This window comes from Podarcis melisellensis (genome assembly GCF_964234715.1).
Source record: "Podarcis melisellensis genome assembly, chromosome: 1".
Classification (NCBI taxonomy): domain Eukaryota; kingdom Metazoa; phylum Chordata; class Lepidosauria; order Squamata; family Lacertidae; genus Podarcis; species Podarcis melisellensis.
In genome coordinates, this window is record NC_138528.1 from 40,213,196 (window position 1) to 40,236,245 (window position 23,050).

The window sequence follows — 23,050 nt, forward strand, 5'->3', positions numbered from 1 at the left end:
GTAATTATTCAGGAAAGTTCATTTATCAGAATACAAGCATCTGACTCACCAGACTTGCCTTGTGACTCCAGTTAAAACTACAGAAGGCTTTTCAGCCGTGGAACTGCATTAAATTCTTTGAAAGACATTTTTTTAGTTCATATATATCCCTGTTTTGTAAATAGGAAAATTATCTGCTGTGAATTTGGGAACTATTTTACCCTTAATGTACTTCAAAAACATTAATTAAATTATTAAAAGGGAAACTCTGTATGTGCCAGCACCAATTTTAGAATTAACATTTCACAGAGGAAAGATGATGCAAAATGCAAGACAATTTTAACAAATAAACTGAAAGACATTTTAAATATCTTTAGGATTGCTGTCTTTTGCATGTGAAAAAAATGTATTTTGCCATACCTTATTCAACAATGAATGCAAAACATCTAAACAAAATAGGTTATTGCTGTCCTACATTCAATATTTGGACAGCTTTTGCTGATAGTAACAAGAGATTGTAAAAAAAAATCTGTAGCAAAAACACATTTAACTACACCCGCAAAGCCTATATTTAGAATGCATAGTTAAATTTAATTTAGGCACCAGATTTTGAGATATCAGTTCATTCTGGGCAGAATTCCATTGAAGACTTTGACTTGTTATTTTGTCTTTATTACCATAAACATATCTTACAGGACGGTCCTATAGATGTCTACTCAAAAGTAACTTTTATCAAGTAAGTATGTATAGGGTTTCAGCTTAGTGTTGCAATCCAATACATACCATACTTATCTAAAAGTATGCCCCATTGGACTTACTTCTGAGTAGACATGTAGGACTGTGGTGTTAAAGATGTGTGTTCAGAAAAATAACATCATATGGATGTGTATATATTTCTCCATGCAGCATGCACAGTTGCAAAACCTGAAAATTAAGGTCTCTTGACCAAAATTGTTGCTATGTTTTCAGAAGTAACTCAGGGGAAAACTGCTCCAACTGCCACTTATAGGTAAGTAGAAGAATATACATTTTAAAATAAAGTTTGAAAGCTTTAAAAATAAAATAAAAACAGTATAGAAAAACAACTGAATGTGCCGTGTTATGCAGACACAGTACTATTTTAGTTTTGTGATTCCATTATGCATTTTAAAAAGTGATATATGGCAGATCGTATTTGAAACATGATAAAGCAAGTGTTTTTGTTAATTTGTTTGTTTAATATACAAGAATCAAGAAAAGTCTTCGGCATATTTTGCCTATATTTGAAGGCTTGAAGAAAAAAGGTTACTGTGAAAATGTAAAAACATGACTGGTCAATTCACTAGTGGAAATAAAAACAAGCAACAGCAAATTTACAAGGTTAATATAACAAATCAACTAAACGTTCACACCTTACGTGCATTTCTATATAGATATACGCTTCCACAGCTTGTCCTTTGCGGGTCTCATAAATTTCAATAGGACTTACACAACAGAAATTCTCAATGATTTTTGGCTTATTCTTGGCATTTAAAAATATTTTAAATATGACTAACCTGGGTGCAGTTTGTGCTGTAGTTGAACACGGTTTTTGTCTTGAAGGGTGCTTTTTTCAAAGTCGTCCTCACTGGCAACTTGATGTAGCCCTGGTTGTCTCACCGAAAGTCCGGGATGTCCAAATTCAGAAAACCTGAGTTGCAACTGTGCTTCAAAATCTTTGCCCAATGAGAAATTTGTAGTGGAATGTCTTGAACGGCAATCATCACTAGGGCCAGACTCTTCTTCAGTGTCAAGCATGGGCAATGGAAGTATTCTGTGGTGTAGCTGTGGGCTAGGCAGACTTGAGGATAAAGGAGAAGGAAGAGGCGACATCTGTTTGTATGTATTGGACAGTGGATAGGAATTATTAAAAACATTGCTAATTGCTACTAAGGACGGAGACAGTGGCCTTTTATCTTCCTGTTTAATGATGGTCCTTGCCTGGCAAGTATCGGGATTCAGATTTATTGGTAGGTGTAAAGACAAATGCTTTTTGTCCTCCTGGGGTACCGTAGCTCTTTTCTCATATACCAAGCCTGCTGGGCTTCTGTCTGCTCTTGTAACAGCCTGTAATCGCTTCCATTCTGCCGTTTCATCTAATCTGTCATACTGTGTAACTTTCAGTAAGGTTTTATTGACGACTCCCGCTAGACTACACGAGTCGTCAATAACATGGTCTTGTTCTCCTTTATGTTGTGGAATATAGCCTTTCTGTTCTTTCTCCTGTTTTACAGTGGCAAAACCAGAACCGACTGATTCTTTGCTCCCCTCACTTGAGGCGTAAGGTGCTTCGCAGTATTCCACAGAGGCGCGTCCAACGTTTTGCAGGTAACATTCAGAGACTTCCGCTTTTGAGACCACTCCAACTTGAGGCTTGCTTTTGCAGTTTCCTGCAATACGCTCATAACCGTGCACCATTTCAGAGGCTGAGGTCTTCTCAAAAGCCTCAGATTCATTCTGCTGCTCCTGGATCCCTTTAAGGGTGTCCTCTACATCATCTAGCAGACTATGGCTATGTGCAAAACAGTGTCCAAACACATCATTGTCGTACTCAGAGAAAGAAACAGAGAGGTCTGTATCAGACCCCAAAGCCCGGCTGTTCTCAAGCAAATACCACTCTCTCCTTGACCCTTCTGCTAGTTTATTCACATCTGATGATAAATCATCTTTGTCTTCCACCTTCTCCTGACCAGAACATGCAAATGAGCTGGAATATTTGGCAGAAAGAAACTTATCATTTCCCAACAACATTGCTTTGCTGTTTAATGCTGCTGGCTCCAAAACGCCAGGTGTCTTCCTTTTCATTTTCTTGTTTATGAAGTCCTCAGTGCTCTCTCTCCGTTTGCTGAATCTCCTTGTTTTTTTGTTTTTTGGAGTGGACCTCTTCTCCATAGATCCCGAAAGAGACTCTTGTTGATCCTTGAAACCCTGTCTGCCATCATGGCTATATTTCAGGCTTTCAGAAATGTCTTGCAGCTTCCCTTCCTGGTTCCCCATTTTAACACCTAGAATGTAGCTTGAACTAAGGAGAGTAGCCAACAGCCTCTCCTTCTCAGCATTCAGTTTATACAACTCAGTGAGAATATCCTTAGTAGTTGTTTGCTTGAAGAAGATGTCTCCAATGTTTTCACAGGTCTGCCCTCTCGATCCTACTGCCTCCGAGCCTTCACTCACTCGATAGCAGCGATGATAATGTTTACTGGATTTGTCCAGAGTTACACAGCCCTTGTATGTGAACCCTCTGACTTTCCCCTTGGGGAGATAGAAGCTGACGTAGCAAAGCTCCATAATGGGTCTGTGCAACTGGAGGACAGTATAAGTGCCTTCCATTGTGTTTGTCTAATTATTTAATTTAAATTATGAGGTCAGTATTTCTAACCTTGCATGACACACCATGTGATGCAAGGAAAGTAGAGGAGGCATCTGACTAATCTTCTACAGTAACATTTCCTGTTAAAAAGAAGAAGAAAAGCTTGTCAGAAAGATGTTATCCTCCCCATAATTTTTTAAAAAACAGAACAAAAACAAGTATCTAATCTCCTTCAAAATATAATCCAAAATACCAGCCTGTCACAAGAACTGTGACGCATATGAGTTATTGGTCACATTGCTAGAAAAAACACATACCGTTTTTTAGCGTGTTTCTGAACTATGTTACTATTTTCTTATTGATCTGCTAAACATTAACAAACTGCTTGGCCAATGGAATATGGCTGAAAAGATTTCTCCCAACATAACTTTGTATTTGTACTGTAATAGGACTATAGTTCAGTGGTATCTCTGCATTTAGAAGGTCCCAGTTTCAGTCCTAGACGTCTCCAGATTGTGGTCAGAAAGACTTCTGTTTGAAATCCTTGCAAGCTGCTGCAAGCCAAAGTAGATAATACAGAGCAAGATTTGACATAATGTTCCTACATACTGAACCAGTAAACACTCTAAAATACTAGATTACACTATTGAAAGTTCAAATGCTGGTATAAATATTAGTATGAAATAAAGCACATCCAAATAAATTAATAAAAGCAAATAAAACAATTTCAATTTGCATGTAATCCAATTATCATTTTTGATATAATGAGATATTGCGTTAACTATTGATTAAAAGTTGAGTGTTGCACCTAAGAGTACATTCAGATGTGTTAGATTTGCTGATTATAATGCTAGAGCTTCCATCCAATTTTCTAATGTTCCTTTCAGGTTTGGGGCTATGCTAAATTTTATTTACCCTAATGGGTATGGTGTGACACAATAGGTAAAGGACCCATGGATGGTTCAGTCAAAGGTGACTATGGGGTTGTGGCGCTCATCTTGCTTCAGGCAGAGGGAGCCAGCGTTTGTCCACAGACAGCTTTCCAGGTCATGTGACCAGCAGGACTAAACCGCTTCTGGTGCAACAGAACACCGTGACAGAAACCAGAGCGCACAGAAACACCATTTACCTTCCTACTGCAGCAGTACTTATTTATCTACTTGCCCTGGCATCTTTTCAGACAGCTAGGTTGGCAGGAGCTGGGACAGAGCAACAGGAGCTCACCCCGTCATGCAGATTTGAACTGCCGACCTTCTGGTCGGCAAGCCCAAGAGGATCAGTGGTTTAGACACACCACCACCCACATCCTCCTGCGACACAATATCATCACTGGACAATGTCACCACTAACCCCATGAAAACAGCAGGGGAAAACTGTATACTGCCCCAAATCTCATCACTTTACTCCCATGATCTTCTGAGTTAAAGGGGCTGCAAATGGTTTTTTTTCTGGAAAATGTGCATTAAAAATGTGCTGTATTCCAGTAGTTTTCTAGAAGTGGTTTTTACTCATGTGAAAGCTCAGTTTTAATGCAGAAATTAACAGCTAGGGAAATGTCAGAAAAAATAGAACAAACTGCCATGTGAACGAAGCCCTAGCGAATGTTATTCTGAGAAGCACTGGGTATCTCTGCTTTGTGCTCAAGAAGAGCACTTTATATGGAACTTTCCTAATACAGAGTTCTGTCCAACAAAGTTGTCCCATTGCAAGGGGTTGAACTAAATGGCCCTTGGGGTTCCTTTCATCTCTACATTTCTATGAACCTATTATCAGCGCAAGGACTTCTGCCAGCATAGGAGGACTTCCTCTCCCTGTGCTCTCCCAAATCTGTTCTAGATTGTTCCTCCAACTCTCTAGGGCAGATTTTTTTTTGGGGGGGGAGGTATAGAGATGGGAGGGAGAGGAAGTGCCTCTGTGCACATATAAATAGCATTTCTCCTAAGTGCTCAATGTTATTCATCCATATTAATATCACAGTCCACAAACTGTGAGGGGATACTGTATTCTTAAAGTAGGTTACCAAAGGCCACCCAGTGAGATCTTTGCATAAAACCAAACTGAAGAAGAAGAAGAAGAAGAAGATAGAGCTTAAAATATATAAATTGCAAATTGGCATGACTTACAAAGCTTTTAAGATCAGTTTTATTTAGCACAGAAAACATTTCTTTCTAAATGTGGATTTCAACCAAAACATTTATTGCCTGTTTTTTGCTTTCCAATCTAGTTTGACATACTGTATTATTGATAAGAGTATGATAGATGAGTGTGTACTAGCAGCACTGCGGAAGCTAGGGACACAGTGATTACATTATGGCTCTTTCTAATTTAATTTAACCATGCTACATGCATAATATGCTCAATTCCAGTTCCAGGTCATTTTGGCGTACACTGTTCAATATGCTCTTTCTTTCTCGAGCAACAGCAAAAGCAACAGGCAATTGCTTTTACCATGTACAGTATTTATGAAACATCTGACAAGATCATACATCTCAATAGGATTTTGACAAATGTGATGCAAAAAGATCATGGTTTCCCATTTCCATAATTGTCAGTACTGCTAGTTCGCTGGAAAACTCCTTTGCTTTTCTTCCATCTACAAAATTATCTAGATGCGTCTCTGTTTTTTATAACTGCCCAATTTTTCTGTGAAAGTGACAGGAATTTAGGAGCACACCCTATTTAACTGATGCAGTACCTCACACAATCTGGCCAACAGATAATCTGCACTACTTTAATTGGGGAGCCTGTGGCTCTACAAGTGTTCTTGGACCACAGATCCCATCATCCCTGACCGCTGGTTGGGGATCATGGGAGTAGGAGTCAAAGAGCATCAGAAATGCCACAGGAGGAGCTCTGTGCTAACTACTTAAGCTTCACAGTCTCTAATACAGATTAAAGTCTGCCACATGCAATGCCACTGGAGTCGGACAATGTCCAGAATTAAAAGATGTGTAATAAAAATGTAAGTACAAAAAAATTTCCTTCCAGTAGCACCTTAAAGACCAACTAAGTTAGTTCTTGGTATGAGCTGTCGTGTGCATGCACACTTCTTCAGATACACTGAAACAGACACTGAAACACTGAAATGTATCTGAAGAAGTGTGCATGCACACGAAAGCTCATACCAAGAACTAACTTAGTTGGTCTTTAAGGTGCTACTGGAAGGAAATTTTTTTGTTTTGACTATGGCAGACCAACACGGCTACCTATCTGTAACTGAAAAATGTAAGTGTTATTTATAAGGGCCATCTTGTGCTGAAGGCTGAGCCTGTGTATAAGCTTGACCAAATCACACGTTCTCCAGATGATTTCACGGTCTATAATATGGAAGCATACAGAAAAACAATTCTTCTCAATACTTAACCCGTGAAGGACAATGATATGTCATGTGGCTAATTCTTGTTGCTTAGGCAGAACAACCAATCAGGGCTAGAAATTCTTGTGGAAACCGATAAGGCAATCAAGCATGTTCTTTTCCTAGAGTCTAATACTGCAACTGAAGAAAATTCCTTGCACAATCAATTATCTTCTTGTTATATGATGCAGCACCCAGACCCCAAAACTGCTTCAAGGTACATAGCATAATTTATTCCTCTTGCCCTCCCCCAAATACTGATGTGTTTCCAGATGGGGTAGCACTAGAAGTTGTCATTCAGTGCTCTTCCACTGTAAACTACATACAGAATTACAATTGCTATCCCACAATTGTAATTACAGGGTTACAGGGCTTTGTGTGTGTTTGTGTATGTGCTTATGTACATTCCACTATTTTCCTTTTTTATAATAATTTTTATTAATTTTAACATACAGATTATAATACATACCACAAAACTTCACCACTTATACAATCTCTTTCTTTTTTTTTTTGGACTTCCATCAGCACCTCTGATGATCCACCGTTTTAACCACTTCTTATGCATTTCTTAAATTCATATTGCCTTTAATTATCTTAACTAACCATCCTTCCCTTTATCCATTTTTGCAATAGTTCCAATAATTCACCTCACAAAACTTCTTGCAAACCTACAAACCACTGTTTTCCATCCACACTACTGAGGGAGACACAGCTGTGTGGGTATGGAAGAGGCAGTTCCCCTGGCCATACTGGGGTTTTTTGGTTGTTTTTTAAAATCAATTTGATCAAATTTAAAAAATTATACCAATGTAGTTTTATTTAGGCTCTCTTGTCCACTTGATTTAAATGTTTGGATTTTTGGAGGGGCAGGGGTTTGAAGTCTGGATCCAACCTATTATGTTTGTCTACTCTCTTACATAAACTTAATTGAAATTTATTTAATTATGCATTAAAGCTCTAATGATGCTGGGAGAAGATATTTTATCTGGAGACACCTACTATTATCCTCTCTTTATTTAAAAGTATTTATAAACCGCCATCCCACAAGACAGCATCAAAATAACTAACACGTATGAAACAGCCTTCAAGCTGACATGCAAAATAAAACAATTTGCCGAAAATAAAAACAGAAGAGGTGCCAAGCATTTTTCTTCAAGGAGGCTTTTCCATAGATTGGGTGTCTCCTTGATAACTACCTACCTAGGTTCCATAAGTGGGGAGGTCCAGAGCAGAGCATCATAAGCAAGCCTTCAAATCCTTCAAAAACTTTAGCTCAGTGGTTCCCAAACTTCCCTCTCCACACACATAAACCACTTGAAAATTCCATAAGGCCTTAGTGGACTGCTTACTAATATTCTTCTGTCTGATGTGGCCATAGTGCTAGATGTTATATGATTTTTAACTGCATTTTTATTTCTTCTTTTATTTCCAACATTGCATTTTATTGTATTGCAATTGAATTCCATAGAATTTCAACTATATGTGTTACCGGAATGAAACTAGTGAACTACTGGTTTGGCACCACGGTTTGGTGGTCCTGCTTTAGTGTTTGGCCATTCCAGGCTTTATAGGTCAACACCAGTGCTTTGGAGATAAAAAAATGGGTAAAAGAGAAGAAATACTGGCATTTGAGAGGAAATGCTGTTCTATCACTTTTCCTTTCTTTTGACCAGAATCATTATGGCTCTGGTCAGATGTTACTTTTTAAATGTGGTTTTGGGGGAAGTGGGTGTCAGGCTTTTGGATAATATTACGTTGTTCTCATTCACTCTCTTCCCAGCCAACTGCTGGTCTAAGCTTACATCAAAGGATTCCTAGTTTTAATTATTAGAGCAGAACTGTTCAAGGAAGAAGAAATAAAACTTGGCAACCTCAGTCAGAGATCAAAACGGAGCTCCATGCATGCAAAATGCTATATACTTCCTCCCTGAGCAGCAAAGCAGACAAGTTGATTTGTGAACCTTGCCCAGCTCATATAAAGCGTCAAAGGGATGACTCAGAACATAAGGCTGGAGATCACCAAGATAAGCCACAATGAATTTGTGTAGCGTCTCAAGTACAGGAAGGATGGTTTTGGAATACAGAAGCAAAATGAAGCAGAGGACCATGAAAAGCACTTAAAAAGTACAGTGGTACCTCTGGTTAAGAACTTAATTAGTTCTGGAGGTCGTTCTTAATCTGAAACTGTTCTTAACCTGAAGTACCACTTTAGCTAATGGAGCCTTCTGCTGCTGCCGTGCTGCCACCGTGTGATTTCTGTTCTCATCCTGAAGCAAGTTCTTAACCTGAAGTACTATTTTTGGGTTAGCGTATGTAACCTGAAGCGTATGTAACCCGAGGTACCACTATAGTTAGGTTTTTATGCATAGTTTTAAAAGGACAGTATTTTCTAGCTGGTAAAACAGTAATACGTTTCGCATGCAGACTATAAAAAAACTGTTCAAATACTTTAAGACACATCTTTGGATAAAAATCAGTTTCCCATCTTCCTTTATGGTGTACCATGATGACTACAGTGGTACCTCGGGTTACATATGCTTCAGGTTACATACGCTTAACGTTACCGACTCCGCTAATCCTGAAATAGTACCTTGGGTTAAGAACTTTGCTTCAGGATGAGAACAGAAATCGTGCTCCGGCGGCTCAGCGGTGTGGTGGCAGCGGGAGGCCCCATTAGCTAAAGTGGTGTTTCAGGTTAAGAACGGACCTCCGGAACGAATTAAGTACTTAACCCGAGGTACCACTGTATATGAAGATGAAACAGTAACATTTCAATAGAAGGTATGCATTAAATACTCAAGTTTTTGGCAAAAGGTTAGCAATCATACCACATGGTAAACAGCTGGCATAAAACCTACACTATTTTGGAAAAGCAACAACACTACTGTGCCAAATTCTTATAAATACTACTTAGATTATGTTGTTTCAATGAAGACAACAGTAACCTGCATTCCCACCCACCCCCTTTAACTCCATTTCTGGTTACAAAGTTTTGTGTGTGTTAAGGATCAATTGTGCATTGGTTGTTTGCATGTTGCTTTTTACAAGGATACCATTTAGTAATCTATGGGTAGCCTTATGCATGATGCCACAGTCTTTGCTAATACAATTAATTGTATTGACCCTGAGGTCATGACCCAATGGTGCATGTTTAAATTAGCAAAACTTGTTTAGCTTTTTAGTGCCTGTTCATTCTGCAGAATCTCTTTTAAGTTAGCGATCTGAAGCCACTGCTCAGTGCAGCCGCTTGCTGTTTAAATTACAATGTTTGAGATTGGTGCAATCATCTTCCATACTTTGAAAAAACACTGTTCTTGCTGTACATATTCCCTTTGTACAAGACTCTCAGCTGAAACATAATTTCTGATCAGGAGGGCTTATGGCTCAAGCCCCATCATATCTGATTCCAGTGGCATTTGACCTTCTAATATCTGGAGATGACCATCTGTCATGGATGCTTTAGTTGAGATTTCTATATTGCAGGGGGTTGGACTAGATGACTCTCGGGGTCCCTTCCAACTCTGCAATTCTTTGATTCTATGAGTCTGACAGTATCTACGTTAGAAGATCTTGGTCAAAACAGTAATGCCAAACAGACACACCCTTATAATAAAAAGTGCTTTTCTGATCATACCTTACTGAAAGACTAGGCAGAAGAGACTTTCAAGCCACCTAGCAGTTCTTCAAAATGGGGGTATTTAGAAATGGCTATTTCTAAATGACTAAGTGCTTATTTAAAATGTCGTTGAGATTTATTCCGAAATGAGGCTATGCTGCTTGGGAGAGCACCAGATTGGTGAAGGGCTGCATTAGATGAATAACACGCCCTTCACTGTGTATAGCATCACATCTGCTCTATTTAAGCAAAACAGAAAGCTTTCCTCAAAACAAAACAAAACTCAATAACCCAAAGGCTTGATATTATAAAAGATATTACAGCAAAATACATCTACCTACTCTAAACTGCAGGCCCAGAAGCATGGGAAAGATTCAGCTGATCTCAAAGTCCAAAGGGGGAAAAAATTAAAAAATTACCGGTAATTGCAGGGAGAAGGAAACGCCAATAGCCTCGGGATACAGAGGTCTGACACGGAATAGCTATTTAAGAGAAGGGTTCTCCCCCCACCATCCTCCAAGTTAACAAGCCATACAAAGGGCACATTATAGAAATCATGTTCTAACAGCTTATGGATGCCTGTGTTTACAGATTCCCAGGCAGAACAAGCTGCAGGTTCAAGGGTGCCTATGGCAAAATGCCCTTCCAAGGCCCCTCCTTCATCACACCCCTCTCCCTGCCTTACTTAAACAGTGGGCACCAAACCTTCTAACCAGCACTGGTGACTCCCAATGGAAATTCCACAATGCTCCTGATGTAGCAGAGCAACACCACATCAGGGACACGTGGGGAATCTGAATGGTGGCTCTTGACTCAGCTGCAAAGCACAGGAAGGGATATTTGTTCGTAGCGATCACAGCACCATTTCTGGAATTGTAAACCAAGGGCTTCTTTCAGTGCAAAGCCTGCATCAAGATTTCATTATTATAAGCTGATATTAATAATCTAATGCATTGTAGCTTGCCAGCCAGTGTTGATGATGCATGCTTGCTCAGTGCAATGAAAGAACCAGTGCTGCGTCGAAATGCCTCTGAATGCCAGTAGCTAGGACTCACAAGTGATGTTGCACTCAGATCCTGTTTGTGGGACTTCCCATAGGCATCTGGTTGGTCAATGTGAGAGCAGGAAGCTGTACCAGATGGGCAATTGGCCTGATCCAGCAGAGCCCTTCCTATGTTTTTCTAAAATCTGTTGTCTGCCCCTGCCAGCCCTGTGAAAGGGGCTTTCATTTTTCTGCCTCATTTCCAGGGCACTTTAGAATTTGATTCAAATTTCAATGGGTTGGGAACCTTGAGATTAAGTTATTGTTGCAATGTGGCTGCGGAAAGTGTGTATATTTTTTAAAAGAAATTTTAATAGTACCCATTTCTTCAGCACTCTGCAGCCTCCCTAGATGTCGACGGTTCCTGATTTGAAAAAAGCCCTACAGGAGGAATGGCCTCATGATGGTTTCCCCTGGGCATTAATGGGTGTTCTGGCTGCAGAGTGCGGACCACTAATGAGGTAATTTGAAAAATGAAAGTTAGTTCCCTCACAAACACCCCTCAGCAAACTCAAAAATAAGGTATGCACAAAAAAACCCAAACCTGCGCCCCACCCTTGAGAATTTCATTTTTTTCTCTTTTGAAAATTTTTGAATGCAGTTTCTTTTCTGATTAATTTATGGGGAATGGTTGTTAAAACATGGGAGAATTTTTCAGCACAGGATTACAAGGAACTAAAATATCGGAAGCATTTACTCGAGTAAGGGACTGCGTCTATAATATCAATTCTAGAATTCCTAGAGCTGTTGCTTTCAAACTTTCCTCTTCAGAGAGCTTTTTCCTCATCAAATCATCTGTCAACAAACCTTGTACAGGGCAGAAGAGTCTGAAACACATTCTGCAATGGCACAAAGCGGCACTGATCAGGCCTGTTGGGCACAACCAATGCTGTGTGCCCATCACATGTGCACCCTAGTACACACCCAATATCCCCCTGCAGGCATGTTATGGAGGAACATGGGTAGCAGTGAGCAAGCTCTCTTTCAGGGATGTTCTCTACCATGGCTAATCTTATCACTGAGGAAAGCCTCTGAAAAACTGCAAGGTTCCCTGAAAAATAGTGTCCACGCAATAATATTTTAGATTTAAAATTAGTAGACATTGTGGCATTAACATGACATCATTCCTCTACATTCAGTTGTTACTGTTTCTCCATATGGGAATTTTCATTTTATTATGTCCAGCTTCTCGGTCATTCTTAAAGCCTATTAGGAGGCTACAGATGGTATCTTCAGGGGGTGGGGGTGGAGAGAAGAGCCCTCATCACAAGACTGGGTTCCTGGAAGTAGTAGCTGTGTTTTGTTTTGCAAACACAACACACTGTACTAGATTCAACCTCTGAAACTTCACACCTCTGCAAATTTTTTACTCAAAATAATTCTGTGAATGAAGCTGAGAGGTGTTGATTGGCCTGTGGTCAGCCAGTCAGCTTTGTGGTTGTATAGGGAATTGAACCCAGATATTTATACTCCAAGTCCAGCTTTCTAACCACAACACCACACTGGTTCAAGCTCAACCGAGACCACCCATTTCACCTTCTTCTATACCAATCCTAACAAGGGCAGGGGAATTGATATAAAGAGGCACTTTCACTGGCTTACACTCCTCAAGGAGGGCAATGCATCACATCGATCTTTGATTTGTTCTACCTTTTTCATTTTCTGAGTGAAATATTTGTAACTTGCTCTCAGCATTTCAGAGATGGAAATCTTAAAAATCCAGATGCATTTAAATAAAGATCATAAACAAGTTTTGCATTTGCACAGTAAATTATGAAACAGCATAGCTTATTATAAAAAGGACTTCTAATTATCTAATACATCAATTACTGATTCCCCCCCCCCAAAGAAAATACTTTTTAGTTAAGGAAGGGAGTACGGTTTTGACTGGAAATCCTCCCCCCAATGTACTAAGCATCACAGCTTAACTAACCATCAAAAGTAACTTTAAAAAATAAATAGTGGGAGCATTGACTTGGTTGCTTTGAAAGAGGGTTTATTCATATCAATATCTGATAACAACATTGTTAACAAATATCTGGAAGATGTGTTAAAAGCACTACATTCTTGTAACCAGCTGTGCTGAAGAGAATACGTGTGTCTGCTATTGATTTTTACACAGATCTAGGCAAATTATTGTGACATACAAATGCAATTAGCAAGAAGCCTAAAGCCAATAGCTCTACATCATCAGGGATAATGAATTGTAGCAGTCTGAAGGCGCTAACCAAAAATGTAGCACTCTAATAACACAAACAGCTTCTGTGGTGCTGGTTATATCAAGCTAGTCAGAAAGGAAAACTCAGGTGGGAAGCCTTAAAAAAAAACTACTGTACTTGGCCAAACATTGCTATTATGATCATCAGGTCCCAAGGCAGGTTACATCAATTTAAAAATCTGTAGTAAAAACAGCTGAACACCAATTCCAGTCACAGGAATAGGGTGTGTCTTGAAAACACACATCTCAGGTATCAAAAGCCAAGGTAAAGAGGTATGTATCGAGCATTTGCCAAAAGCTGTACAGTCGTACCTCGGCTCTCGAACGCCTTGGAAGTCGAACGTTCGGGCTCCCACACGATCGAAAACCGGAAGTGAGTGTTCCGGTTTTTGAATGTTCTTTTGGAAGTCGAACATCTGGCGGTGCTTCTGTGGCTTCTGATTGTCTGCAGGAAGCTCCTGCAGCCAACCAGAAGCTACGCCTTGGAGGCTGAACGTTTTGGAAGTCGAATGGACTTCCGGAACGGATTCTGTTCAGCTTCCAAGGTATGACTATATATGGAAGGTGCCAGACGCACCTCTATGAGGAGGGAATTTAACAATTTATAGACTGCCACATAAAATGCTCTCTCCTGAGCCACCATCACTCCAAACCTCAGAGGACAGTGAAACTACCAAGAGGGCCTCCTCTTAACACCTGAGAGGGTCTGTAGCTACAAAGGGCGGGGCTCTCTCAGATATTATACTAGCATGAGCCTGGAAATGAACAGGCCAGCAATGCAGCTATTTAGAATGGTGGTTATAGGAGTTCTAAAGGAAACCTCAGTCAGTAATCTGGCTGCTGCATTTTGGACCAGCGGAAATTTCAAAGTTGTCTTCAAGGGCAGCCCCACATGGAGCACATTGCAATAATCCAATCTGGAAATTACCAGAGCATGGAGTACCATAGCCAAGTCATATCTGTCCAAAAATGTGGAACTCTTTGGGTAAGAATAAATAATTATGTTACAGGACCCCATGGACAGCATGAATTTCAAATAAAGTATGGTAAGTGTTAGTGCAGTTTGACTGCTACGTTGGAAGTCAGGTGAAACAACTATGGTACACCATGAAGTCTTTGTGTATATGTATGTACACAGGTATCTATCAAAGGAAGTATGACTTCATGAGACTACCCATCCCATACTTCAAACCCTGCTTTGCTATTCTGAGGAGGGCTTGTTGCTATTTTTAAAAAGCTTGGGAGAGGCAAATTTGACATGAGGCAATATTTGCTACTAGTCAAATATAGCTATTTGAATGGATAGCTGCTCTTATCAACAGATTTTAAAATGATGCTGCTATCTAATTCTGTGGGCTTTATGATGTTTTGGGACATTTTATTGTACTGTTTCTATTTCAAGTGTATAAAATTTATTGTTTACATTATAGTGTTTAATTTTGGTGTTGGGTTTTTGCAAAATGCCTTGTGATTTTTTTTTCCTTTATGAAAAGCAGGACACAAATTACTGAATGAATGAATGAATGAATGAATGTGAGAAGCTCAGACCCATTAAGGAGGGCATCTTATCCCAATTTCCCAACAGTTGGCAATGTCATGGGGAGAAGCTGCAGTATTGCCTCCCCCGTGTGATCCAAGGCTTCTTAAATTAATTTTGTGGTGTGCCACAGAATGGCTCTGCAGTAGATTGCACACTGCCAAACTAATATGAACAGTGAATCTTAGAGATCCCGAAGACCTACTGCAGGAGGAGATTGACAGTCCTGGGCCAGATAAACCATTACAGCAGCATATCTAATACACAGTCTTCCTAGTTCATTTGAATGATTCAGGTCTACTGCAAAACAGATGGGAAGTGGGTTGCTCCCTTTGGCACATTAAAAAATGCACAGCATTGAGAAGTATAATCACCAAACTGGGCTGCCAAGGGTATTTTGTAAGCATGAGAAATCTTTCACCTTTCCATACAAGATGGCACATACCATCACAAGTGGGCAGGCTTGTATCGGAGAAGGGGAACCATCAGGAGTGGGCCTAAACAAATTAGGAGTTTAAAGGTCATCACCAGCACTTTCAAGGGAGAAAAATCTGTCTTTCTCACATTTCACCCCAGGCAAAGTTCTGCACATACATGTGTAGTGCATGGTTCAATTCATACCAAGGAAGATGGCAGAACAAATGAAGATTCTGGCATTCTTTTAGAATGAATACATATCGATCTGGGATACTAGTTTTGAAATCGTACTTGGCAATGTATTGCATGCTTGGGCTGCTCGTGCACAGCAATGATGGGGGCAAATAGGAACCGAATTCTTCCTTAAGCTTCTCCTGGGGTTCTTGGTCCAGCCCTCCCTCTTGTCAATGCTGCTAGTGGGATAGGCCAGCAGGCTCCACCACAGACCAGGTGCATTCATTAGAGCTCCTGTATGCACAAGGGCAGTGGTGGGAAACCTAGAGGCCTCCCAATTTGGCCTGTGAGGCTATCTTGACTAAGCCACACCCACCTGCCACACACTTCATGTCATATATACGATATCAGGTGGGGTTGTGGGCACTGCCAATCTGAGCTTCCATGGGGCTCCACATGACTTGATGATCATAAGGGCTTGCAAGGGCCTTGTGCACAGCACTTGACAAACATTGCTAGCACCTTATGGAGTGTACCCATGTGGTTTCATTTCAAATCACCACGCAGGGGAAAACAGGACACCTGATGTCATTGTGACATCAGGTGATTGACAAGTAGACGGTCCCCCCACCATCAAACTTGATCACCCGAAAAGTCCTTCCGAGTGTTGCAGCCTGAGTATCTGTATCTACAGAAATAGCTAACAATGGGAGTACTGTATCACTCTACAAGGCGACTCACTTCAAACTCGACATTGCTATTTTGCGGGTGGATTATCACGGTTTTTAAAAAGCTTGGGAGTGGTAAATTTGACATGCAGATGAGTAGGAGAGGGAGGCAAATTTGGCAAGAAGAAGAGTGGGAGAGGGAAGTGCTCAACTTCAAATTGGTCCACACATTTTCCACTTCAAATCCCTCCCCATCCCCTTATCTTTTCCCCAATGTCTGTTTCCTTTTCTTTTTGATCCCCATGGGACAGGGGAAGTAACCTGTGAGTCATCTGAAGCAGAAAAAATTGTAAATAGGTAAAGTTTTAAGCATCCACCCTTCCTCAATTCCTTCTTCATTCACTTGCTCTACAATATATTTTGGTTTAACTTTTGAATTTCCTAAATATGCCAGATATCTGAATACTTTGATGATCCTCAAGTATCACCATCTCTTTTCTAGGGACAGATTTAACTGTCTCCCTTCCACAATATGGGAAAGGCGTTATCAAAGTAGTCGAAACTTTGGGCCAGGTTCTTTTTTGAATGCAATTTTAATAGAGAAGAATATAACAAATTTAAGTTATAAATTAATCTTCCTTGGCTAGTACAAACAAGTTAATAACAGATTTAGTGGCCATGTTCCTCTTCTTTACTCAAGTGCATCATGAGATGATACTTTCAATTCAACTGCAATTTGTATCTCATATTTTTATTTTTGTATCATATTGTATTTTAAATAAGTATTTGTTTTAACGATCATGTTTTTTAGCTATGTATGTCTGTTTTAGCAGGTCTGTTGCGATATACTAAATGATAGATTGACTTCTTCATTCCAAATTCTTCCCCAAACCCAAACAGCTGCTTTCCTTTTCTTACAAAAATGTACTGGGGCTCTAATAAGTGCATTTGTTCATAACATCTAATTAGCACCTGCACTTCTCTACTTACTGATGTGACATTTTTGACGCTCTACATTTTAGGATGCTTTGTTCTGTGAGGCTACTCAGTCCGTTGCTCCACCTTCAACTCTAACCACAGAAGGATGCCACATCATCCCTAGTGTTTATATGTTTTTTGGCAAAATCAATAAAGTATAAATGAGCCGGAGATAATCTCGACATACAGCAAGAGAGGCAAAACCAGGAACGCAGTTGCACATGATTCTTCCATCGATGCTCTTTTCACTAGACTGTCTAAAAAGTCCCTTTCCTTATGCTGACTTGCTTTGTAGCAAGTACTTTGAACTTGGTTAGACTGGAAAGAGAGAAAAGCAGATAGACAGATATTGATATCTATCTACTTCTAAGGTATGCACCTCAAAAAAAAAAATTCACCAAGTTTTTCCCCTTCAACTAGTTATTTGCGTGTGTTGCTATATTACACCCAGGGACATGCAAATACTGCCATTCAAAGCAGGGCTGGTCTGCTGCCTGTTTCCCAGTGTGGCTCCCGTAGCACCTTGAGTGTTAATAGACTGCTGGAGAGACTGTAAACATTAATCATGTGCTTTCCGCTCTCTAGCCCACCTAGAGCACGAAGGGGATCCGCAGCCGCTTTAGGGAAGGCAAACTGTGTGCAGTTACCTCTTACCCTCTTCTGGTCCCGCGCTCGGCCAGGCTAGAGCTACAGTGGCAAGGAGGGGAGCCCCTTGTGCAGTTGTAATCGGTGATCCAGAAAGCCACATCATGCATTAGGAAATGCGGCTAATAAGAGCTGCAGGAGAAAGCCGGCGTGATGCAGGAAGGACAGGCGATGGCAGATGTTTGCATTGGGGGGAAAGAAAGGTGCTGACCGTACAGATTTCATCTCTTCCCTGGAGCTGAATGTCGATTTTTGGGGAGGGGAGCAAAGTCTGCTTCCTTCCCTCCATATCTTGGCAAGAGGCGACACTGCAGGGAACTTGGGAAGAGAGAGTTACCCCCACAGACAGACAAATAAAGGGTTGTTATTTACCTTGTGAGAAGTGCAGCCCGCTCCTGGGCTCAGCTATTGCCGCAGGTGCAGAGGAAAAGAGAGGGTGCCCAGTCCTGCTTCTGCGGCTGCCTTCTGCTAAACTCACATCCCCCGCCCGCCCTTGGTCCCCAGGCAGTCGCTGCTGCTGCTGCTGCTGCTGCCTCACATTGAACTCCCCCTTCCCCCTTAAGACGCGCTCGCCTTCCCGACCCATTCACAACCGAAGCGGCTGTGCGTGTGTGCGGCAGCTTCAACCAGGGGGAAAACTGACAGGGCCGCTGACCAATCTGAAGGCGGAGCAGTCCGCCGGCTTGACTAAGAGGCCAATGGCTCTGCCGCAGAGGACGCCAGACGAACCAATGGTGGGCGGGCGCAGTGGGTGACAGACCCCAGGATAGGGACACAGGCGCCCATAGCAGACTCCAGGAGACGTTTATGTATGAGGGCCTATTCAGGAGCCAGTCACCACGCCTTCTTGAAAGGTCTCCCAGAGCACCGCATCTTCCTGCTACTCCAGAGAGCATGTTTGTGCAGGATCTTTCTTCAGTTCATGCTAAAACACAAACTCGCACAATAAACATTTTGAGAGCTTTTGGTTTTGGAATTTTGGTTAGTAAAGAAGGACGAAATCCTCTCTAAAGGGTGATCTTTTAGTATTTATTTTATTGAACAGTCCACAGGATTGACACACACCCCCTCAAAGAGTATCAACACAAAAACACACTTAGTGGGTGTGCCTTGCCCCATAATTATTTATATGGTATAGAATGTGTTAGCTGTGTTAGAAAAAGTAAGAAACAGGTCCCTCCCAAAGTAGCTGAGCGACTTATAGCTTAAAAAAATGTAAAGTACTTTCCAAGGTAAATGTGCAGCACTAACAACAATTCTCAGACCGCATTACTTCTACATAAATTGTTCTTGACATTCATAATCACCTAAAAAAGTTTAAAACAATGCACAAAAGTGAGTGTTATGGTGCAAAAAATACGGTATATATTGCTGCCTGTATGTTCACTGGCTTATAGTTTTTATTAATTCTCACAACAGTTTTTTTGAAAGCACATTATTAGTATTTCCATTTTACAGTGGGAAGCTGAGGCAGAAAGTGGCAAGTCCAAAGGGGAGCTTCAAGAACAAAAATTTAAACTAAAGACCACAGTGAAGAAAACCATAGTTAATTCCAGGTGTTGAATGGAGTTGTGGTTGCCACTAGTTCTGAAATGTGGTAGCTTCAAAGAGTTTGCAGTTCAGCACCAGGGACTACTGTTCAAGGGTAAATATGATCATTATTGTTAGCTGCCCTGGAAATACTAAAGTTCAGGATACATATTTGTAAAATAAATAACAGAGATGTTCGGATTGTGGCCATAGCCTCTAAGGCAAGCTTAAAATATTGCTTCTGGATATCGTAAGTCCTTACGTTCAAGAGGGGTCTCTTGTAGTTTATTATTTTCCAAAGGAAGTAAACCACATACATTTATTCCTACAAAGAGAAGGAAAGGCAATGTGCAAAGTAACCACTATGAAATGATTATGTCAATCAGAAATGTAGGGCACATGGAGAGCAAAACCTAATCTCTGAGAGGTTTCCCCTTTATCTGCACTCAGCTACATAATCAGCTTTTCATCTCAACATAGGATAAATGCAACCTGCCTGCTGCTTCATTTACCCTATATAGAGAGAGCTGTGGTAGAATTGTATGAATCAAATAGTCACAGAGTTTGAATGAAATTGCCTTAAGTTCCCCCAAAAGCGTCCCATCATTGTTTCCAAAGCTCTACAACATGCAAAATGTTCAAGTCTTTAATTGCATTTCAGACATCAGGAAGGTTACTTCCTAACAGTTCAGTCCTATATATATATTTACTCAGAAGTAAGTCTCAGTGACTGCTTACTCCTGATAAAGTGTGTGAATAGAACTGCAGCCCAAGTGAAGCATTTTTAGCTCCTACAAAGAAGATAGTTAATTGCCTAGAACGACAAGCCAATGGTATGTAATTCAAGGATAGCAGCAGTATTGATGAAGAAGAATTCTATGAATAATCTGGTTCAGTGCGCTCAAAATAAATCAGTACAACAGTTTAATTGAATAGGATTGAACAAGGTTGGTTCACTATGGATTCTTCTTTATGAAAATGAATTTACTGTTTTTCATGGAACACCATCTTTTGTAGAAATATTAACTTGCCTGTACAATAAGTAACAAAGCTCAGTCTATGTGCCTGATTAAAAAAAAAATGTAATTAACACAAGGTTCTTGTTTTCCACAGCAAACATCCCCAACCTCACTTAAAACTGCATTATGGGAGAGCAGCAGAGAGAAGAGTCAGAACAAGGAACAAGGAAAGTAGTTCTGCTTAAAGTCTACCATAATAAGTTACTCTGTGTAAGAGAAAGTGATGGAGGAAGTGCACATCACTAAATTTAATAATCAGAGGGATTTATAAAAGGTAGCTGCGTTTTCTTCTGATTTTAGAAAATATTTTCTCCTCATAGAACTTAAAATGCTGTACTCAGTAATGCCAGTGTACCGTAATTTCTTCCAGAATCAATAGGGATTTGGGTCTTATATATATATTTATAAATTAGAGCAGCATTTCAATCATTTGCACTCACTTGCTCGATACTAATGTAAGTTCAGCAATGGAATCCAGGAAAGTCACTGCCAGTCAATCTAGACCAGGCATAGGCAACCTCGGCCCTCCAGATGTTTTGGGACTACAATTCCCATCATCCCTGACCACTGGTCCTGTTAGCTAGGGATCATGGGAGTTGTAGTCCCAAAACATCTGGAGGGCCAAGGTTGCCTATGCCTGATTTAGACTATGGCTGGGAAACCTGTTTCAGCCCAAGAGCCACACTGGGAACCTTCAGTGGGGTTTAGACCCTCTTATGGATCAGTAACTGGTTAAGAAACAAGAAGCACAGAGTAGGAATAAATAGACAGTTCTCCCAACGCAGAGATATAAAAAGTGGAGTCCCCTATGAACTAGTATGGGGACCAGTGCTTTTTAACTTGTTCATAAATGATCTAGAATTAAGGTGTGCTGTGAGGTAACAAAGTTTGAAAAAAATGTTTGGAATAACTTTTTTAAAAAGACCAGAGGCATTTCTGTTAAGCATTGTTGGCAGGGACATCCCGAAGGCCTTTAGGGAGGTATTCTTATATGCAACGGCCGCAGCTTGGACTTTGGTGGCAAAGGGGTGGAAGGAACAAGAAGCTCCCACAATAACAGACTGGCATTACAAGCTACAAGAATTTGCCGAAATGGTGCAGTTAACAAATACCCTGAGAGGCAATTCAAAACAAAAATTTATGAAAAAGTGGGATAGATATAAAACATATGTTCAAAAATACAGTAAAGGTTCGCTATCTATGCTAGCATTTGATTGCTGTTGGAGTGAGACTTAGTTGAGAAATAAGATTAAGAGCACATATTGATATAGGAATGTATTAGATAATATGTAAAGAACTATACAATAATAAGAGTATATTCATTTCTAAAAAAGGAATATAAAACGGGAAAGACAGGAAGTCTAGTGTGTTGGTATGTATATGATTTTGGGGGAAAATTTTGTTTTTGTTTTATATCTTTGTTTTTTCTTCTTTTTGCTTCATTTTCTTTCTAGGTTAATAAAATTTGTATATAATTTTTGTATTCATGTTGGAAATAATATTATAGTAAGTCCTGTAATATAATATGACAATGTTTACCAATGTAATATAAGAATGTTAACAAATAAATAAAATGCAAATTCAAAAAAACCACAAAAAAACAAAAATAAAGTTTGCTGATGACACTAAATTGTTCAGGAATGTTAAAACAAAAAAGAGCATGGGGTCTGAAGTGGCAGTGACTGACTAGGAATGAGACCTTGGGGTCATAGTGGAAGGCTTGATAAAGACTTAGGGCTCATCCGCACTTCTGCTTGTCCTGTGGCTTCTAGGCTTCTGTCTGTGCATGGCTCTCTTCACGCAGGTAAGCAACTTTCATCATATGCTTAAGTCAGGACTGATGGAACATTTTTATTGTTAATGTGAGCTGGCGATGCTTTTTCTTGTTGTTATATATACAAAATTTAAACAAACAAATAATTGCTTCTACATCAGTGCTATGTTAGAGTAAAAAACAAAACAAGCAAAACCAGTTTCCCAACCCTGGTTTAAAATAATTTAAAAAATGAACACATACAAGTTTCGCATTTTAAATCACAAAAATCATCGTATAATCTCATGACTACAAAATAAAAAAGGTTTTGCTTCTGTCACTCTGGTGTTAAACATATTTAGGGGGCATGGTTGGAGAGAGGCTTGTGGGGCTGCATTCAGCCACTGAAGTTCCTGTTTCTGAGATACAGGATCCTGGAAGAGATACAACTTGAAAACTGCACACTCCAGGTTACAGGTCCTCTCAGGCCATTGCACACAAACACACCCTGGGTTCTTCAAGTGGTAGATATTACTTCTATTAATTCTTCTTCTTCTTCTTCTTCTTCTTCTTCTTCTTCTTCTTCTTCTTCTTCTTCTTCGTCGTCTTCGTCGTCTTCGTCGTCTTCGTCGTCTTCGTCGTCTTTGTCTTCTTCTTCTTCTCTTGCTTCCCTCACAGAGGTGACCCAAAGTGACTTACAAATGATGGTTGCACGGTCTGGGTCAGTACGTGTGAGGAAAGGCAGTCCTTGAGGTATTGGGGTTCTGAGTCACACAAGGCTTTATAGATCA

At 40.2% G+C, this 23,050-nt stretch overlaps 2 protein-coding genes and 1 long non-coding RNA gene across 3 annotated transcripts in view; 1 reads left to right on the plus strand and 2 right to left on the minus strand.

Annotated features, from left to right (window-relative positions):
* FMN1 (formin 1) overlaps positions 1-2,448 on the minus strand; it is a 156,729-nt gene extending 154,281 nt beyond the window's left edge. Inside the window, exon 1 of the mRNA XM_081886468.1 lies at positions 1,515-2,448. Coding sequence (XP_081742594.1) covers positions 1,515-2,415 — 901 coding nt within the window. The 5' untranslated portion in view covers positions 2,416-2,448. The remainder of the gene's footprint in view (positions 1-1,514) is intronic.
* On the minus strand, positions 2,416-18,443 carry LOC309354040 (formin-1-like; the record flags this gene model as incomplete). Its single annotated transcript, XM_081883735.1, has 2 exons — positions 18,330-18,443; positions 2,416-3,447 (listed from the first exon to the last, which is right to left on the minus strand). A coding segment is annotated over exon 2 (912 nt), but the record flags the coding sequence as incomplete, so codon positions are not given.
* A 294-nt stretch (positions 18,444-18,737) lies between these two features.
* On the plus strand, positions 18,738-22,067 carry LOC309367821. Its single transcript, XR_014167372.1, has 3 exons — positions 18,738-18,849; positions 19,416-19,602; positions 20,601-22,067. It is a non-coding gene; the product is annotated as an uncharacterized lncRNA (long non-coding RNA).
* The last annotated feature ends 983 nt before the right edge of the window (positions 22,068-23,050 follow it).